At 36.0% G+C, this 20,380-nt stretch overlaps 1 protein-coding gene across 1 annotated transcript in view; it reads right to left on the bottom strand.

Annotated features, from left to right (window-relative positions):
- C2H8orf34 (chromosome 2 C8orf34 homolog) overlaps positions 1-20,380 on the bottom strand; it is a 176,947-nt gene that overhangs the window by 16,442 nt on the left and 140,125 nt on the right. Inside the window, exons 10-12 of the mRNA XM_049828656.1 lie at positions 16,351-16,424; positions 5,816-5,930; positions 660-1,162 (exon numbers count right to left, since the gene is read on the bottom strand). Of these exons, the coding sequence (XP_049684613.1) occupies positions 660-1,162; positions 5,816-5,930; positions 16,351-16,424 (692 nt within the window). The remainder of the gene's footprint in view (positions 1-659; positions 1,163-5,815; positions 5,931-16,350; positions 16,425-20,380) is intronic.

Genomic DNA, 20,380 nt, shown 5'->3' with positions numbered 1-20,380 from the left:
AAATTTACAAGGTACTTTAACATTTTGGGTTTTTTTAAACAAAGACTAATCCTGTAAAAGCCATTAATATGGGGCAGGAAGTTTTTATGCTCTGAATCAGCGCAGTTAACATGCATATAGTACTAGACAGTGATTCAACAATGTTGGACATTTTCTCATTGCAGTTCAGTTTTGTGTTTCGGAAAATTTGTGCATTCAGCGACGCCTAACTAATCATTCCAATGTGTCCAAAAAATGAAAGAAGCAGACCAAGGAAATATTATCCACTGCCAGTGCAGCAGGAAAAAAATACCTTGGAATCATAAAGATAAGATAAAGTTGTGTTTAATATTCCAGAGGTATGCACCTCTTAGAAAAAACTGTGAGGCTAATAAAACTTCTATGCATCATGCAGGCAAAACCCTACAGAGCTCATGGAAAAACTGGGGGACACAAGCACTTCAGTATAATTTCTGTAATAATCCTGACATTCTCTAATCAGTACCTCTCAAAGCTGAGCAGTATTTCCTTGCTAATTTTCTCATCATTATATCTCAAGTTCTTTTCAGAGTAGTAAGTTACATTAGGTATACTGATGTTACTTCAACATAAAACACAATCTAGTCTTCACATTATAGCCACTCTTAAATATAGCAAAAACATTAAATTGAGAATCTTACTTCTGATAAACTGCTTCTCTGAGTAGTGACAGTTCCAACAATGTCTCCACTCATTTGCACAGAGAGCCCTGAAGCAGCACTGAGGGTCCTCCCCATTTGGCTCTTAGATGTCAAAGACCTGCTTCTTTGCATACTAATGATGCCTTCCCTATTTCCTTGGTTGCTAGGGGTAAGAGGCCGTGACAGCAAGCTGTTTGGGGTCACAGGTCTGCTCCCTGGAGTTGATGGAGTTGGTGGCCTGTTGGTTTGTGTACCGGGCGTTGGAGGCCTACTGTTTGCAACACTGGAGATCTGTGTTCTGCTGTTAGTGGGCAGCGGTGGTGATTTGTTTCCTTGGAGCTGAATGTTCTTCCCTGTCTGAGTTGGCACCTGAGGCCTCGGATTTTGGCCATGTGTGGCTTGAAGATGGCCTTGATGGTCAGATGTAGCTAAACTATGATGTTGGATACTAGGGCTTCTTGAGAGCCTTGCTTCTTCCCATAGCGCTAGGTCTTTCTCAATATCTGGGCACACACAAACAAAAACGAAAAGAAAGAAAGAAACTCACTTTCTGTTTCTTTCTGATTTAAAACTCAGCGATTTTCTCCAATGTAAGTGACAACCTGAAGCTGTGCAGAGAAAATCTATTCACCTTTAAAATACAAGGCATCAGAATTAACAGTTCAAACGTTTGACAAGCATTTCCTCGAAGTTTATTTACATTTGATTTACTACAAACAGCTATCCAACAGAAACAAAATACTACCTCTTCACTGAACATTAGTACAACCTATAAAAATCTCTCTCATTTCTTCAGAGTTATCTCTCTGTGGCTTTTGCACAGTTTCTCATTAGTATCAAACCAAGATGGTGCAGTGAGCTAAACTTGACATCTTCAGCTGCAGTGAAAGGCAATCCAAAACTGGTTCAAAGCAAGACTTTTGCTTCTGGCCTCGCTGTCTATTGCCCAACCAAATCTCTGGGGGAAATAACCCTTGAACTCTGGCACATCTGGATCTGTGATCCTGTTTGAATCTGAATTTTGTGCTCTGGGCTGCTGGCAGTGCCACAGCAGGTGACGAGGTCACCGGTGGCCACCATTTGGTGGTCCAGTCCCTACCCCTCACACAGGCATAAGGAATAAGATCCTATTTAAAAACAGAACAGATCAGGGGTAGAGATGAAAAGTGTCTTCTGAATTAATTTAAATCATATTAATGCTTCTAACAAATTAAATCAGATACATCCAACAAAGTTAGGTGAGGGTAGCTGGAATTTAGGTTAGCATTGCTAACATACCGAAAGTCCTCCCCCAAAAATGTCAAGCTTAAGGAACAGTTTACTAGTTTATTTTATCTTACACAATTGTTACAAATTTTCACTCTCGCTGGCATGTACTCTACTGTAACTTGGTTTTGATATGGACAGTTGCTTATCTTTGAAAAAGCAATGCCATTTTCCACTAAACTGTATGAGTCACAGTCCCAGAAGCTGTAAATCACCAATGCTCTACTGATTTAAACACCTATTAACTGAAATTATACAAAATAAGGATTTCATTTTTATTTTGATAGCAATAATTTCAGGTTCTAAAAGTCCAAAAAGAAACAGATTCTAAACTGTATATTGGAAAATCAGACTTACTTTCACTTGTGTTTACCAGTAGATATAAAAGCAATGCTGTATGTAAAATAATTAAAGATGTGTTGCCTTTAACATTAATTTGTTTTATAATAACACCTTGAAAAAGGGAAAATAAGCTATGTTAATTTCATGTTAATAGTCTAATATAAGATATTTCACACATTTCAAATTCTATTACTAGAAAAGCTGGTAAAACTGAAATAGTTGTGAAAGCCTCAGATAAAAGTGTCTCTCAACTCTTAAAGGATTAACTGTTCTGCTGTTAGTAAATTTCAAAACATAGTTATTGTTTCTAGCACACAGTTAAGAATATTTCTAATTTCCACCTTGCTGACCTATTAATTATTTCCATTTTGAAATAATTATGTCTCAAAGTACTTTTCCATTATGCTTTTTAAAAAAATCAATACACATCACTTTGGAACTTGTAAGATGCCTGGCAAAAATTCAGGGGCCAATAAATGACAATGTGGGCTACCTGATTTAAACCAAATGAGGAATATGTTCTTTTAAAGGTTCAGCTTAGCCTATGTCTTTGCAAAATTACTGACCTCTAACTTCCCCGTGATGATTCAGTATGCTAAGAAATTATCTGAATATTGAATGATTTAATAAGAGTTAAATAAACATTTTATTCTGGCTCATGTTTCCTTAATTCCATGATCAAGCCTGCAGATAAACAAATTATTCTAATCATTTCCCCACATATAATTAACATGTTTCCATAGTGTAATTTTTCAGTTTTATTTAGCACACATCTTCTTTCTGATTTTGCTTCAATATCAGCTTTTCAACCAGAAAGAAAAGAAAAAAAAAATAATCACACATCTCCAGCTTTACAGTATTATCTGATCCACAGTAAACACCAGAATTGAATTATGACTTTGGATTTTTTAAATCTCTTGTCAATGTCATTCAAAGGAAAATAAAATGCAGGCAACAGAGCAACACAAAGGCATTTTACTTTCATATCAGAAATACCAGAATAAGGATATGATTCATAATGCACTTACAAACTGTTTATGCATCTAACAGTTCTTTTTGTGACAAAATATATTCCAAAAGTATCCAATGACCACAGAATCAGTGTAACAAACCAAATTGGCAAGATACTGAAATTAACTACCAAAAAAAAAAAAAAAAAAAAATTCTCCACTTGCGTGTGATATAAAGCAGCCACAGTAACATGAGAGACTGGATGTTAGAAAGAAGTATTACTGAGTCATATGTAGAGAAGGAAAAAAACCCTGATTGCTTCAATATCTGATTTTGTAAAAATGCTGCTTTCAAGTATCAAGGTACTGACGCAGTTGCTGGCAGTTGATGCTAGTCCCCAATTTAGGCACAGGCACCAAATTGTGCTTTATGTTAGGATTGAGTTCTATCCAGCACATAGTCCATAAGAGAAAGACAGCCTCCTTAAGAAAGTGTATCTGAGACAGGGGACCACATTTCATCATTACACAGGTAATCCAAGTCATAGTTCAGGCATCTAAATGACTGCCTAGTACTGGGTAGAATTAATAGTTTCCAGTGCGCTTGGTAAGAGACCTGAAACAAAGAGACTTGCTGATATCAGAGACACTTGAACTTTGCAAATGTATGAGACAAATAAGGCTAAGCAAAACCACAGCATTATTATCTGAGGTCCTCTGAGATAATTCGTCATGGAAATTATGTTATGCTTGTCTGTGAGGGGAGTAGTTGTCTCAAGCAGCACTGGTGTTACAATAGGACATGAATTATTAGGAATATAAGAGTCCAATGTCTAATAATTGGGCTGTTTTCTTGTCAATTTCTCTGGCAGACAAAAATTACTGAATGGTAGAACAACTGAACCCCATGTTACAGCATTACTGAAATAACGGGCCCAAAGCCAAATGACAACAGCAGCATTGATGTGAGAGAGAAGACCTTGCAGGTCACACAACGGCAGACCAAATCTCAGAGACTAAGTGAATGTAGCTAGTTAGCTTACGGTCAATTAAGTATTTTAAATTCCATATTCTATTGAATACGGTAGTTATTACTGTCAGCTTCGTCAAGGGAGATCTAAAGGAACTGCATGTTTCCAAACATACACCATACAAGAACAGCTTGTACAACCATGGAAATGTGACCAGTTAGGACATCAGTCAAAGTAGGGTGATATTCACCAGAATCCTCCTGAGTGACAACTGCAGCAACACAAGGGAAGGCAAGTGCCACCTCAGTGGCAGAGGCCCCTGGGGTACTCAGGTCCCTGCTGTGTCACAGAAACCTGGCAACCACAGCTTGGCCTGCTGGTCTCCTGGTTCCCACTAGATGTTCCTCAGAGAGAGGGCTCATGGATTTTCAGTCTACTTTGGCAGTGGCTATACCTCCAATAGCTACACTGACTTGAACTCGTCAAGAAAGATTGAACGACAGTATCTCTGTCTTCAGAAACAAAAAACATCTAAAATTTCATTTGTGGATATCATAATTTTTAGTTCTTGTTCCATTCCAAGCAAAACCTTTTTCTAAAGTGCTTCCCTTATTGTGGTCATAGCTTTGTCTTCTGCCTTGACTTCAGCTGTAGCAGCCCCTGGACGAAAGTACAACAGCTGTACCTCTCTCTAGAGGATACAGCTCCTAAGCCTTTCACACCAATATTATTGGTAAGATAAATGTGCGAAGTCTTTCAGAAAATCACACTGAAAGTGGTAAGCTCTCTGCTTTACTCTCTGAATTAATTGAAAGAAGGGTCAGATAAATTTCATTTCTTCCTCCACCTCACATACACAGTCTTTATGTTCCACTTCTGCATTGCATTTCATAGAGTTGGCCCATGAAGTGCAGCTTTCACCGTATGACAAATAGTGTGCATAATATAGGACTAACGTGATAGGTCTACGTCATACCTTATAACTAAAGCTGAAGATAAGAAAATATTGATTACAAAGAACAACAAATTGCAAACTATATCCTAGGATATCCCTCACTATTTTTTATAGAGCTCTGAAACATATTTTCACGGGGAAAAAAAAGGGGGGGGTTGTTTGACCTTTCAGAAATGGTTACTCCACCAAAGATGCTGCAGATGTTCCACTGCATGCAAGTTAACAGACTTCACTTAGTCAGAAGTCCCATGAACAAGGTGGGCTTTTCCTGCAAAGCAAGCTATTCTCAAGCTAAAGGTCCATTGCAGCCTTTTCTAAAGACTACTTAAATGTAGGTGAATCATCAGTACCTCCTTATTGCAAAAGACTTGGTGAAATGTGAAAACAAAAAAAAAGGTGTGTTTTTAAGCTGTCAGACTGCAGCATATTTAACATGGTTTAATTACTGTTTAATTACTATATTTACTGTAATTACAGCGAAGTTCATTACATCTACAAACACAACAATAATTGTGCTGTTTCTCTTCAACAAAGAAAGAGGGAAGTTTATAAAGTTTTTATCTTTTTCATCAGCACGTGAGATAGATCATTTTTTCCTTTGCCTAAAATATTTGCAGAGCTAGCTGGGTAAGTACTGCTAGGTGTTTTATGATCCCTTGCTACCATACATACCAGCTAAGTGTTTCTCCATGGTCTGAAGTTCTTTTGCTGCTAAGGAGTCCTGTAAGATTTTCTGCCTCGGGGAACCTCCAGGTCTGACACCCATGGCATCCAGGGTCCAAACAGTCTGAGAATTAGACAGATAAAAAGAAAAGGGAATATTTTTTAATGTAGTTTCACATTTACACATGAAACAATAAAAAAAAGTGGTATCCTCATTTAGAACAGTGAATCTGGTGCTTTTTATGTAGAATATATAATATTTTATGCAAAATATTACAAAGTACCATTTCTTACCATAAATAACATAGATAGTAGGCATTATTTAAAAAACAACAGTTCTGAAGTAATTCAAATATATACCTTCACACAAGCTCTTGTTCCACCCTGAAACATCATAACAGGACGAATTCTTCAATGATTTACACTCTGTGCAGTTCCAGTTACTTAGTGGGGGTTGTACTTACTTTAAATTACCGTAACATTTGGCACTGTATCTCTGAGAAGCAGCACTTCTGGGAATATCACAGCATTTCCTAATCAAAATTGCCAGTGCTGTTTTATCACTGCAAGGAGTATTCCTTTCAGGAACAGCAACTAAATCATCAGGGCAACAGAGCAGTTTGGAAAGGATGCTGGCAAACAGGCCACCTCCCCAGTCACCTCTACTATTGGAACACTGTGGTATTCAAAATTACCTGCATTTTCTGGAAACCACTCAATACAGCTACAAGAAATGATTTTAAAATATACTATGAGGTAAACTTGATTAATTTTTTTTAATGCTTATTTGAAATACACAAAAAATATATGACCATGTGTGCAAGACTTGGTCATAAAAACAACAAACAAAAACATTAATTAAAGCATTCTTAACAGCCTATCTGAAATAAATTTTACATTATTACCTCACCAAAACATTTCACCCGTAGTCTAGGGGGTTTTGGTGTTTTCCCGGGTTTCCTAAAGAAACAAGGTTTATGCCTTGGTCTCATTGTCATTCACCTCCAATTTTTTAATTTTTTGGTAAATGTCAAACAAATTTAGATAGGGGCCATGGTTTCAAAGACATTAATCGGATGTAATTTCAGGGAGAAGAATGACTGAGCAGAGGAGGGAGACCCAAACTGGTGACGCTGTTCACGGAAGGCATACAGGGCCCCGCTGCTACACAGTCTGCCAGTCTGGAACTGTACCACCAGCAGACATGTCGGTTGCTGCACACAGCTGCAGCACGCGATGGTACTTTTCTGGCTGGACTCTCACGTCATAAGGAAAGGTGTACCACAGTTCAAAGGATGAACACGAAAATACAGGTTTGATGTCATCTCTGGTCACAAAATATTTGCTTAACCATAAACGCTAAATAAAACACTGTGGCCGCCCCTTTTAGAAAAGTAAGCATAATTCTGCAGAAGTGAAATGTTAAATGGGAAATATTTTGCACCGTTTTTAATCTGTTCCAAATAAACACTGCCTCGTATGCAATTGATCATTGTGAACCACGTATCTTTAAAATACGTTAACACAGATTCGTATTTATAAAGCAACAGCTACACTGTAATGCTGCACATGCGTACATAAAAAAGCCTCGTCATGTTTATCAGCATACGAAATAGTTGGAAGCTGCAGATAATTCTGTTGTTATTAACTCACAACATTTTTAGAACACTAATGATATTTTTTGATTTGCCAATTGTTTTTTATACTAGTTCTGCTCTGATTAAAGTTACCTGTATTTAATCCCAGGTAAAAAATACACAAGAACAGCTGAATAAAACAGTAAGTTATTCAGAAGTGGAACTGATCCTGCAAACACATTTGTTTCAGACAGATCACTAGACCTGATTCACCCGTTCCCCCAAGAGATTTTAAGCATTTGTCACTTCAGTCCTCATTGCGAATTCTCCATCCAAATCATAATCTGGCTTGTTGAGGTCACTACAGAATATTAATCTGTATTAGTTACCCAATATCTATCTCTAGATGGAAGAATATTTTATTTTGTGAACAATTCCTCTGAAATAAACAAAACTAAATAAGAGATGGGAAGGGACGATACAGCCTGTAACAAAACTCTAATATTTTAATTTTCAATCTGTTTTTAGATATACTCTTGTCCCAAAATTTTTATGGTGGAAAAAGGCCATTTTTATATACATTTTATAGTGTATATTTTCATAAGGGGGAAAAAGCAGCAGAACTTCAATAACGACTATAGGGGGAAAAATCCCCAAGGTTTTAAGGATGAATCCTTTCTGAATATACAATTTCATGCACAAACACAACTCTGATGAAATACGGAATAAAAACTAGTTAGTGCTCTATGGTAATACTTGAAAACCAAATTGCTCTTCTAATATTCTTAACTCAGACTATTCAAGTTTATCATAAGCAAATTATTATGGGTTTCAATAACTCTAACCTCCTAAACCCACAGATTTTCAAATGTTAGCCTGGTGAGAGGGTGTCACTCTCCATGTCCTATTTTCTGGAAATGAAATGGAATTATCTTTCTCTTCTGCAAACCTCTGCTGTTTCTTCTTACATTCTGCCTTTTCCTCTACTGTACTCCTTTCCTTTATGCACAGCAATCATGTAAGACACATACAACTAAGGTGACTGTCTGAGTAAAGGCAGCTCTCTACTGCCTGCAGCAGAATCTAAGATAAATGGTGAAAAATGATTCTTTAATGGTAGTCGTCATCATCATAGTGCTTTAGATGTTCATAAAGACATGAGTAATGTTTAAATTAAATCACTTGCAATTAGGAGACTCCAAATCACAAAGATCATCAAACATCAACAATACATTTGTATGTTTAAATACAGGTTTTAAAATCTTATATAAGTTCATATAAGTCCTATAGATAAGCCTGTGTATAAGCACATACAGGCATACAAAGACAGGTACACACATGCATTTAATAAATATTTGTGTCTGCCTTCATCCTGTTAACACACAGCTACAAAGACACACAGAGTTTGTGGTCAGTTCTGGATGTAGCACAGATGTATACATTCCTTCCAGGAATAAATATTAATCTTGTATATGATTTAAAACAAATACATGTACATATATTCAGTCTCTACTATTACATATTGTTCTATGTTCAAACTCCCTTTCAGATACACAGTTCCAATTTCAATCCTGTGAAATTAACAAGGTAACTTTGGATAAATTTTCTGCCCATTTTTTGTAACTCTTCCTGTGCATTTTTCTGTTCTAAGTAATATCACAAGCTTATAACATTTTGTCAGACAATAGCTTCACAAAAGACTAGAACAGTATTGCGATGATAGTTATGAAGGATGTGATATTTAATATTAGCAATTTAATTCATGATAAATTATGTGCTTATAATAGTGCCTTCCAATTAAACAGTCACTTAACAGAAAATAATACTGACATGGAAAAAAAAATTTTATTAAGACATTAAAACTGTAGTGTAACCATTTTTTATTCCTTCTCTGAAGCTAGACATTTCAGGGCTATAACCAACAACATTTCTGGAGGCAGGTTCAGGTAATGTTTTTTTAATATATCTAGATAATACTGAACATAAAAAATATTTTTTAACATTTTGAGACTATGAGTTCATCTAAGTGAATAATGCTTAAACATAGACAGAGGTCCTCAGTGTCTCCAGCACACAATTTATGCAACAGCCTTATTCTTAATAGATAAACACAAGCTGAAAGTATCTTCCAAACTACAATTGCCCTTGATTATTCATTAAGCTTTATAAATATTAGCACAAAATTTATAAATGGCCTATTTACATTAACAAGATTAACAAGATCTAAATATGAGGATGTTCCTGAAAGACAGCCTTGTCTTTCTAACTTGTAGAAACAGCTCTGGGCCCTGTTCATCACCTTCAAACTTTGAAGGTGAGGCAATGTCTCTTTGCACTAGAAATACGTTCAAACAAAGCCCTCAAGATACATTTGTCAACTTCTAAGGTCAACTGTGTGTCCATTTCTTAAGTGGCTTTCTTTACATATCATCATAGTTTCTTCACATGCAATACATTCATTAATACTTTTTTTGCTTAGAGCACTTAGCCAAATTACTGCTAAAATAAAAAAATTACAAACAATAAAGCCAAAGGTAGTCTCTCTCATCACTGATTCTCTGAACTTCTGGAAAAAACCATAACTTACTGGGAATGCCACAGTGGAACAGAAATACAATTAAGGAGGTCATGAATAAGAAAGTTTTTCCAAGATCACTGTATGTGCTTCAATCTGCAGCAATGTTAGTTTGACAGCATACATCAGTAAAGCTTTTATCCCTAAAAAAAACCAGTGCAGATGTGAATGGCTTGATCTCAGCATCGAGCTAACTTGACATGGGCTGTGTAATACCCACTGACACCTGGGGAATTTCTACAGAGGTGCAACATTTCAGGATAGCTAAGGCCAAGAGGAAGGCCTCCAATCACCTACAATATCATCTGGAAATCAAGTGCTTGTTAGAAAATAAATTACTCTTTCTTGCAGACCACAAAAAGTGTTAATAAACAATGCAGCATTATTTTTCTATGTCATTTTGGCCTCCCTTGGTGTAAAACACCCAGGTACTCACATGCACATTCAAGCACACATACACATCTCTCTTCAGGTATGGGAACAGTCCCCGCCTCACAAGGGAAAGTGCTTCTGCATTTTTAAAGACTATCTGAATTGCATGATCACAATGAAACAAGGTAAAGGACGTGAAAACAAATTAATTAGCTAGTCCCTGGCAAGCTGTAAATATATGCAATGGATTTTGATTGAACTTTTTCTTCTACATAGTTTTCTAATCAAGTGCAAATTTTATTGGTAACTTCAGGAGGTAATACTGTAGGAGACAACCATGCTTAGCTTTCTATGTATAACCTACCGTTTCTTTGCTGAATAGTTTAAATATCTTAAATAGACACATTTGACAGAGATCCCTCAAAATAAAATAAAAAAAATCCCCTTTATTGAACAATTTTTTTGCAAGTGTCCCTTCCATTCTGACCAAGCAGCTGGCAAGGACAGTTGTTATTCATGCAGCAGAACTTTTTGCGCAATATTTTGTTTGAAGATTCTTCACACAATATGTATTTTCTGTAAGTGTTCACCAAATGTTTAATCTTTCAGCTTCCATAGTCTGTTCTAGTACATAAGGTGAGCTAGTCAACATGTTTTTTTGATACTGTAAAAATAATAAACCTTCTCACAGCTCTGTTGCAATATTGGCAGCCACCTCTAATCCCCACCTTCCACATCAGGGCCTGTTCTACTTGAAATGCCATGTAATTGAAATTACAAGCTTTTTGCTTCCCATGGCAGTCAGCCAGTACATTTTACACTAAACCTTACACTAAAAAAAAAATGGTGGCTTAAGTTAACTTACACATAGTTTTTCTGTTTACAGGCAAGAGGGAAGGAAGGTATATGTGGGCACCTGGAAATCACATTTGTTTCAGTTTCTGAAGTGTAACCAGAACAATTCTTTTCTAAACTTCAGTCCTGTTTTACTTACTGTTATTTGGACTAATATTTTTGAACTTGTCATGCCCAAGAAACCAAAATTTTAGACACGTAAAAACAAGAAACTCATTGATATTTTTTTTTACTTTTTTTTTTAAAGGTCATAAAATTCTTTCAACTTAAAATTACATTGTAGAGGATTAAATATTTTCAAATAAGAGTATTTTCACTCCAGAAGACATCTGCCCTTCTGTCTGCCCCATGAAAGTTCTGTTTGGAAGCACTAACCACATGCTGCTTGCAACGCCTGCCAGCAGGCCTGATGAACTGAACTTGTGAGGAGCCTGGGCCTTTCTGGAAACAGCCCTTATTCCTGGGGATCTGGGCAGGGAGGTGGGACAGCCTCATCACACATCACAGGGGTCAGGCAGACACCTTGGGAGCTCAAGTTTTGCAATATGCAACACGATACCAGCAAAAAGAACATAAGCAGGTAAGAAGTGAAAAAAAAATTTCAGTACTTCAGGTGTTCTCCAAAGTAAAAGAGAATTTTAAAAGTAAGAAATAATTATTTTGCAGCTGTATGTACAAAATGCTGTCTGTTTTATGGGATTTGTTTTACTTAGGGAACGTCTCAACAAAAAAGGTTCAAGGTATCTAATTCAAACTACTTACTTAACTACTTGCAGGAAATATCACTTATTTCCCAAGAACCTTGATGTTACATTAATTTAGTTAATAGTAATCAAACTTACATGTTTGCAGGTTTTTTTGGACTAGCTGTGGAGGAGTTGCACTAATCTAATGTTATCTGTTATTATTAATTATTTTTACAGAAAATTTAAAAATTTAAAGTTAAAATTTAAAATTTTAACTTTATGTGCCTGAATTTCCACGTACTTACAAAAGTCAACTTGGTTTTGAAAACTTTTGTATCAGAACACTCTAATTTTGTGTGTATAATATATAAATATGACCTTTAGAATTCATACTACCTCACAGGCACACTGCTGTTGTTCCTGATGTGGCAGTGGATAAATACTTATACATAAAAATACTTATTTTAATGACTAACTTGATAAATGCTAAACAGTTTCCCCAATCCAGCAAATAATTTATAGATTTAAATACTGAACTTTGGGTGATTTATAGCTGTCAATTACACCCCAACTTGTACAAGTAATTAAGTTACTTCTTAGCATTGTTCCCAGGGAAAATAGTGGGAAAAGCTAAGAAAATTTCTAACAATTACAATTTAAATCATGTATCACCAGAATATAGCTGAATTCAACATCATTGATAGCAAGAATTAAAAGCTTAATTTTTCCTTGTGCGTGAAGCCTCAAGGCATTTCACAAATTGAATTACCATTAAGGAATTTCTGTATTTATCACAGAAAATCCATGTGTGTGTTCCGTCTAGGAAAGCAACTGAAAAGTTCCAAAGCAGTAAGGAAAACAGGAGAAAACTTATTTAAAACAAAACACCTTTATAAAAGAATTCATTAGAGTATTTTTCTCACAGTAATAAAGAGCAAAACCCCAAGGCAAATTCATGCAGAAATGCCTTTTGCAGTTGGACAACTTTTTTTTCCACAGTTTCTGTTACACTTGGACTGGTTTGCCTTACATGGATAATTTGCAAAGAAAAATACCTTTTTATGTGCACATGCAAATAAAGATGAGTGAATGCAAAGATTCACATAAAAAAACAGTAAGTATGAGTCCTATTAGATCCAGGTGGTAAAAGAAGCAACTCGGAAGGCAAAGGCTGCTCAATGTGAATTGCCCAGTGCATGTGCTCTCTTTCTTTATGTTAGTCACTGTAAATTTAGTAACTTCCCCTGATACCTTACTTTTCCATTTCGGTCAGCATTCCAGCCCACCTAATTTTTCCTAGTATCACTTCAGTGTTTTCTTAAAGCTTGCTAGCCAAATATTTACAAAACTAATTTACAAAATCATAAAGTAAAATAGGACTCTGAGTTCACCACACTGCAAAAATCTCAAGAAAAAGTTTTGCATTTTGCCTAGCACTTTTTGTTACATTAAAATATTTGTCAGAAAATGAGCCCTGCAGTAAATTAGGATCTCTAAGGACATTTTGAATGCTGCTTCCACTTTGAATTCTTGCAAAACACTTGGGAAGAGTGCCAATTCCTGTAAATACTTCAAATTGCTTTTTGCTAGCTTTACTCGTTTATTCATTCAGCATGCCTTGTTTGGGACTGTGCAGCACTGAAAATGTAAGTTCTCGATTTTTCAAATATCAACTCTCTTCATGAAAAATTAAGCATAGCAAAAAGATTCTATTAAAAATGGTTTAAAGGGAAAAGGTCTAATGACAAAAACTTCCAGAATCTTCAGAAATTGAACAGTAAACATATACAATATTACAAGAAAATCATGTAACTATAGTATAAATTACATGAAGCATGTTATAGACATAGGTGTTGCCTATCTCTTCTAAGGACTGGTATCCAGATTGCTTTAGTCTCCACATCAAAGATCTTACATGTGGGCTTATATACGGGACATGAAAAAAGAACACACAGAGCTCTTTTCTAAAGATCCTTACGCATAATTCTTGCTGCTTTGTTCTACAATTTTTCTCAAAACACTTCTCCTCTGAAGGCCAAGGCACAAAGAAAATTTGTCAAATATACATGAGTAGAGAGAAATTTATGATAATGATCCATTTAACTAGCAACAGACTCAAATTACCCTATTGGAATGCAGTACCAGTATTAAACATGGCACACCTTGAACCAGATCAGGAATTTTTCCATGTAATATGCACATTTGAGTAAATGTCAGGAACCAATTTGTCCAATTTATGAGAAATGTCTGATCAACATTGTATTTATTCTATTTTTCCCTCATCTTGTATCTCATATAATATCTGAAAATCATTTCAAGTCACGAGAATGTATTCTGGTATCAATTCTGAAGTAATTTTACAGGCCTATTTCTTACTGTTTTGAAGGATTTGTGGGAATCCATTGCAAAAAATGCATTTATCTTCACAGCCTTCCAATGAGGAACCTCAGTTTTACCTCTGTATTTTATATGTCAACACTCAAAGAATAAGTCTCACTGGAAGTTATTAGGGGACCATGGAACAGTTCTCTATTCCTTCAGAGCCCTAAAAGGCAACAACAATAGTTGGATCATTTTTTTCTTTTTGAGGAGATACAGTTGCAGACAAACATACAGTGTTGGATAGCTGCATCTTATTTTAAATAATAAGCCATTTTAAAGAGAGAAAAGTACCCAAACTGCTAGCTACACACTATTTAAGAGCTTTAAGATACTAGCCACAAAAAAAAGCCCAAAGCAGGTGAACTAACATCTACTGGTTTATGGCTCCTTAGTAACTTAGGCTAAGGAATTTTCTAAGAGCTCAGGAAAAGTGAAGCTAGCTGCCTTTGCCCTAGGGAGAGGTTGGGTGGGCAGAGCAATAGCTTCAACTGCTCTTCTCGCCTTCTCTTTGCAGCACTGGCAAAATCAGCAATAGCCAGTGTGGCTTTCGGGGATTCAGCCCAGGCAGCTTTGCTGCCTCTGGCAGTCTACTGCTCCAGGCAACCTTACCGATACCTAGAACTAGCAGAGCGTTAAACAATACATGTACATATTGTTTTTCTGTTCACAAGCATGCACACACAGAGCATGTATCTAAAAATACTCAGTTGAAGGCTCTCTATTTCTATAGCAAGCTTTTGCTAATAAACATAACGATGTTATGTTTTCCTTGTATCTTTGTTTTTCTGTGCAGTTCAATTTATTTGTTGCTCTTTCCCTATGCTACATGTCTGCAGAACTGGTAAATCAAAGCTGGTAGCTGCAGCTCCAAATCAGTAAGAAAAATGTCGGTTCAGAAACTGCTGCAAAATTTATTATACCTCTCTGTTCACTGGTGTGAAGCAGAAAGGAGGCTTGAGAAAGAAGCTCAAAACAATGACAACTGAAGTTCTGCTCCTTACTACTCCTTTTGAGCAATATCTGCAAAAGCTCTGTAAGGTTCTTGCACTCCAAGTTCTCAAAGAGCTTTAGGAATTGATCTGGAATTCCGTATCTGCCAACTGCTTTGATAACTCTGGTTGGAAATACTGTATGTTCAGTATTATTTAGCTTTATTCATAGTACTTAATCAGCTTCCTGAAAGACTGCAGGATCAGTCTGCATTGTCATTTTTCTTTTTTAGTTAATACTGCCCTTTCTTCCTTAGCTGACAAATACTGAGCCCTTCTTTTCACTTACTTTATCAACACTAAAGTGTGCTATAAACCAGTATTGCTATGGTTGAACAGGAATTAATGTGTCCTCTTACAGCTGCCTAAAATTTTGCAAAAACAAACAACTATCATCAAGTTATTTGCCTTAGAAAAAAGCAATCCCTTCTTTAACCTATATTCAAATTTCTGATACAATACAACTAGCGCCAAAATTCTGATTATATAATTTTTCAAAAAATATCTTATTGCTGGTTATATTTTCTGCAAATCTGAAAAGATTTTCTTAAATTTCACAATAAAAGAACTGATGAAAATATTACCAAGCATAATATTGCATTATTTAAAAAATATATATAAATTACCCATACATTTTAAATAGACACCTCTTGTTTATTAGTTTCTAAGCAAATGCTACCGTCAAGCTAAATTATAGTTGAGATATTATAATGTCATATTTCATAATGAAATTTAGAGTTTTAATTACTTTGTTCTCTTAATTTTGTAAAATTGAATATTATCTGGTAAAATGGATATTTGACTAACATTTAAGAACATATAGACATAGTATAAAATGGCTGCACTTTCAATAGGAGCTATACAAATAAGTCCAACAACATACGGTTTTGTATGACTTTATAATAATTTATTTCAAAATATTACCCTTCCTAGAATGAAAAAATTAAAACAGCCAGAGAACTGAAAATTCAGAAGGGTTAGGTAAATGAAGTTTTCTTCTCTCTAGGATGACAATGCTGGCAAGCACAACTTTTATCTCTATGCAAAATCCAGTATTTGTCAAACTGTTTTTCAAAATTACAGGATTATCCAAAGGGAAGATACTTACAGATCCTGCCACTTGAGAGGCACTCTGAAATTCATCAATATCTTCTGTGAGTGTTTCAACCCCAGGTACTTGAGCTGTTCCAAAGAGGTAGAAGAGAAGTAAATCACTCTAGTTAAGAAAGCATTAGTCACTTTGAAAATAAAATGCCTATAAATTAACTGCTGGGAAGGTACATGTGGCTACTGTAAACACACTGCTTTTCAGTTACACTTCCATGGATTTTAATTCATGACTGATTTTATGTCTGAGTTTAATTTATAAGCTTAATGCAATGTGGAACAGCGTCTCTAACATGATTAGAGTGATAAGCAAGTTTCCTTCAGCTGCCAAGGTGTCTCATAGGTTATTTATTATTTTTACTATTAAAAATAAATACTGTTTGTCCTTTACACAAGTGAGTAGTAGATCTTCAGCTTTAATAAAATCACTAAAATTAAATTTAATTAATTCTGTTAAATTAATTAAAATATAGTTAAAAACCTTTAAGTAAAAGTTCTGGTCACTTTAGGTAATGTTTAAAAGCCATGCAAGCTATAATTTTTCCCCATACTGCCACATTTGTAAAACAACATGACTTGGTGAGAAGTCTAGAATGCCTCTTTGACACATACGTAATGACTTAAAACAGAATTTATGTACCTATGTCAGAGAACGCAATTGCCAAGTAACATGCTATGCATTTTCACTCTGCCTGACAGTCTGCTAGGCACTTAGATGCTGTTCATAAGCAGTCTAAGAAAACAAGATGCCATGATCTTCCCTAGGTTCTGCTGTTATTCAGAGACATAGCAGGGAGGTCTTTATGTTTCCAGAGTGCCCTGATTTGTTAAACCTCTCAGCCTATATTTACTAGAAAGACAGAACTATACCGAAGTACAGCAACTGTGATTACCACATTCATTGCAAACACAAATGAAAGTGGAGGAAGAAGAGGTGATGATAATGCAAAGTTGTGGTCAGAGAACTGTGCAGGAGTTGTGAGATGATGCCACATTTTTGCCACTGCCATATCTAGTTTGCAACCCTAATTCCCACATATCTGCGTCCTTACTAATTTTTTACCCTGGTCATGCAGTTCCATCTGGAATAGCACTATACACTGCTATTTCTGCTATTCATACACTGCTATTCATACAGTGCTATTTCTATTGAACATACCCAATGTCGAACTTTTCGTCTACATCCAAATACCTGTTTTGAACTTTCTACTATATTGGAAGTATATACTATACTTTCCTACTTTAATGGAAAAAAAAATACATAGGAGCTACACATCCTAGTCTATTCGAGTTTCTTCAAGTAGAAACTTTCTGGTTTCTACTGGATAGAAACAGGAGCTGGCTAACTGCAAATAATAAAAAACAGTGACTCCTGTTTGATAGGAAATGAACTACTGATGTGAAATTTGCTTAGTAAAATTTATTTAGCAAACTGAATATTATGTATCACAGCATAATCTGTAGATCTAATAACACAATAGAATAGGAAATACCACATGTACACATCGTGGTATAGTACCATATAATCTATCATTTTCAGTCCAATCATATCATTCCAGGTAGTGTCACAAGAGAAACAAGTCTTTGCCCACACCTCAGAAATATGTGGAGTTACATACTACACTGTAAAGTAACTCACAAACAGCTTTTCTCAGACAAATTGAAGAGTGGTTTAGAAGTTTAGAAGTGCTATGCTTTTCATTTATCCAGTATTGAGTTTACTCCCTAATAAGTTATTGTATTTCAAGCTTTCTTCTATAAGAATGCACTGACTGCAAAAATCTTATTTGCAATAATGTCTTCTTTTTCTGCCTTATATCATGGCTTTCACTCAAAGAGTAAGGTACTTTTCGGCAAAAAAGACGAAAACAAGTGAAACAAGGTCCCATGGTATTATAGACAACTGGGATTAAATGTACAGAGCAGTAGACAACCTTTACAATCCCCCCAACCTGAAAAACAGACTGGGGGTTGACAAATGCAGATTTTTACTGGATCGATCCTGTTGCGGTGTCTATCTTTTGAAACCTCAGCCATTCTGCCCATCTATCTGTACAGAACAAGAGCAAGGCTTAATGGAGGACTGATGCAGGAGACAAACCTGACAGGCTTGGCATCTACAGGGGAAGTTTCCTGTGTGGTCACCGAAGCTGCCTCTTCTAATCAAAATCAAGAACCTAGCTATTAAATTCTTCCCTTAGTTCTTTCCAATGAAGTGGTCCAATGAGGTCCAATACTTTTGAGCGGTATAGTTTAGGACAGTAAATAGAAACTGCAACATTAAAGTGTCTTGTGTTCTCCGATCTTGAGACCTGATTCCCATCTCTCATTTTCACTACTTAGATCAAACACAACTCTGTCCAATTCAGCAGGATTATACTAGAGGGAAATCAGTATAGTGGTTAATTAGAACCAGATCCAGATTGCCAGTGGAGTCAGTATAGTGCCTGATGCTTGCCTGATGCTGCAGATGATCTTTTTACATAAGCTATTACATTGACTTTATTAGGTGGAATTGCTTTAGTAAGGCTTATTTATAAGGGCTGTTAGATCAGATGTGCTGCCAATTACTTCTGAACCTTGTTCATCTGAAATCCACAAGAGAGATGCTCCAGCTCTAACAACTTAACAATTTCCCACTAACAAAGAAACAGATCATTATCTAAAGAAAGCTACCCTCAACTTTGCTGTGCATCAGCACCTTGCTTGCATATTCTTGAACAAATGGTTTACATCAGCGCTTCCCAACACATAGTTTTCTCTCAGTAAGGTCATTGGTACTGGTAAGTAAAAGCAGAAAATAAATTCAAATACACCTGGTACGTGAAGCCTGTTAGTCACTTTTTCATGATATAATACATTCTTAAGAGGACATAACTAAAAATTCAGTGCAACATGATGCTTTGGTTACTTAGGGTTTTCTAACAATATCTTTAGGAGTCTCTTTCATTATCTTCTTCTCATACATAGTATTTATTGGAAATAAATATCAGATGCACTGAAAACAAGGATTGTGCTGCATTTATAGGAAAGATTGATAGAATGGGCAGTTGCCCGAGTTCTGTGCCTGTTTCTAGCCTGTGCCTACTTGTAAAAATCCAGCTGTGCTTTTTTTCAAATCAAAATGTATTACTGGCCAACATTTCAGGAAAAGAAAAAATATTTTGAAACGCTGAACATTTCTGAGAGTGCTTCTTGACAGAAATTTGGCAGTACCTCACTGTTGACCTCAGTCCTTTTACCCTAGGGGCTTTGCTATTTTCTAGCTATATGACTAACAGATTCATGTATATTCACAGACATGAGGCAGATGTGTTTATAACAATATGAATGTCATTGCCCCACCTACCTATCTAACTTTTACTCCCTATATTTTTATTGGAGGTGTTTTTTTTAGGGCAAGTGTTCTCCATCTTCTTTATACCCATACTGACTACAGAGTATCCAGAAGTGGATAAAAGTAGTCCAAGTTACAATGGCTATAGCACTCTTGTGCTCCATACTCTGTGACCACGAAAGATCCAGCTTCATTATTACACAGCATCCAGCACCTTCTGACAGTTTCACCTTTAATCCTGGTGCCTCTGCCATTTAGCAACAGCTTACTATTTTACCGAAGCCTACAGTTTCAGAAGATGGCATGGCAAAGTGGGCATACTTCCACTTCAAGAACAAGGGTACACAGGAAGGAAAAAAGAAGGCAGAGATCTGTTCAAAACAAATTGTTTCAGGAACTGTAGAACTTTTGCCTACATGTATGTCTTACCCCTGTACTTGTTTCTGCTGCAATAATCTCATGCTTGCATATCCCCTTACCTATCCCAAACAAGCCACTGCCATCTCCCTTCCTGGGGATTACTCTCATAATGGAAGAATTTTGCCTTCCTTTCACAGGGCTTGAGTGCAGTCACCAGTCTGGATCTCTCTTGCTGATAATCTTCATCAAGCTTCTAAGTCCCCTATTAATTTTTTTTATGCAGTGATCAAAGGCAGATGAAAGGAAAAACAAATGGCATGACTGCATGAAGCCA

This window comes from Accipiter gentilis, chromosome 2 (assembly GCF_929443795.1).
Source record: "Accipiter gentilis chromosome 2, bAccGen1.1, whole genome shotgun sequence".
Classification (NCBI taxonomy): domain Eukaryota; kingdom Metazoa; phylum Chordata; class Aves; order Accipitriformes; family Accipitridae; genus Astur; species Astur gentilis.
This window is presented reverse-complemented; position numbering and strand designations above follow the sequence as displayed.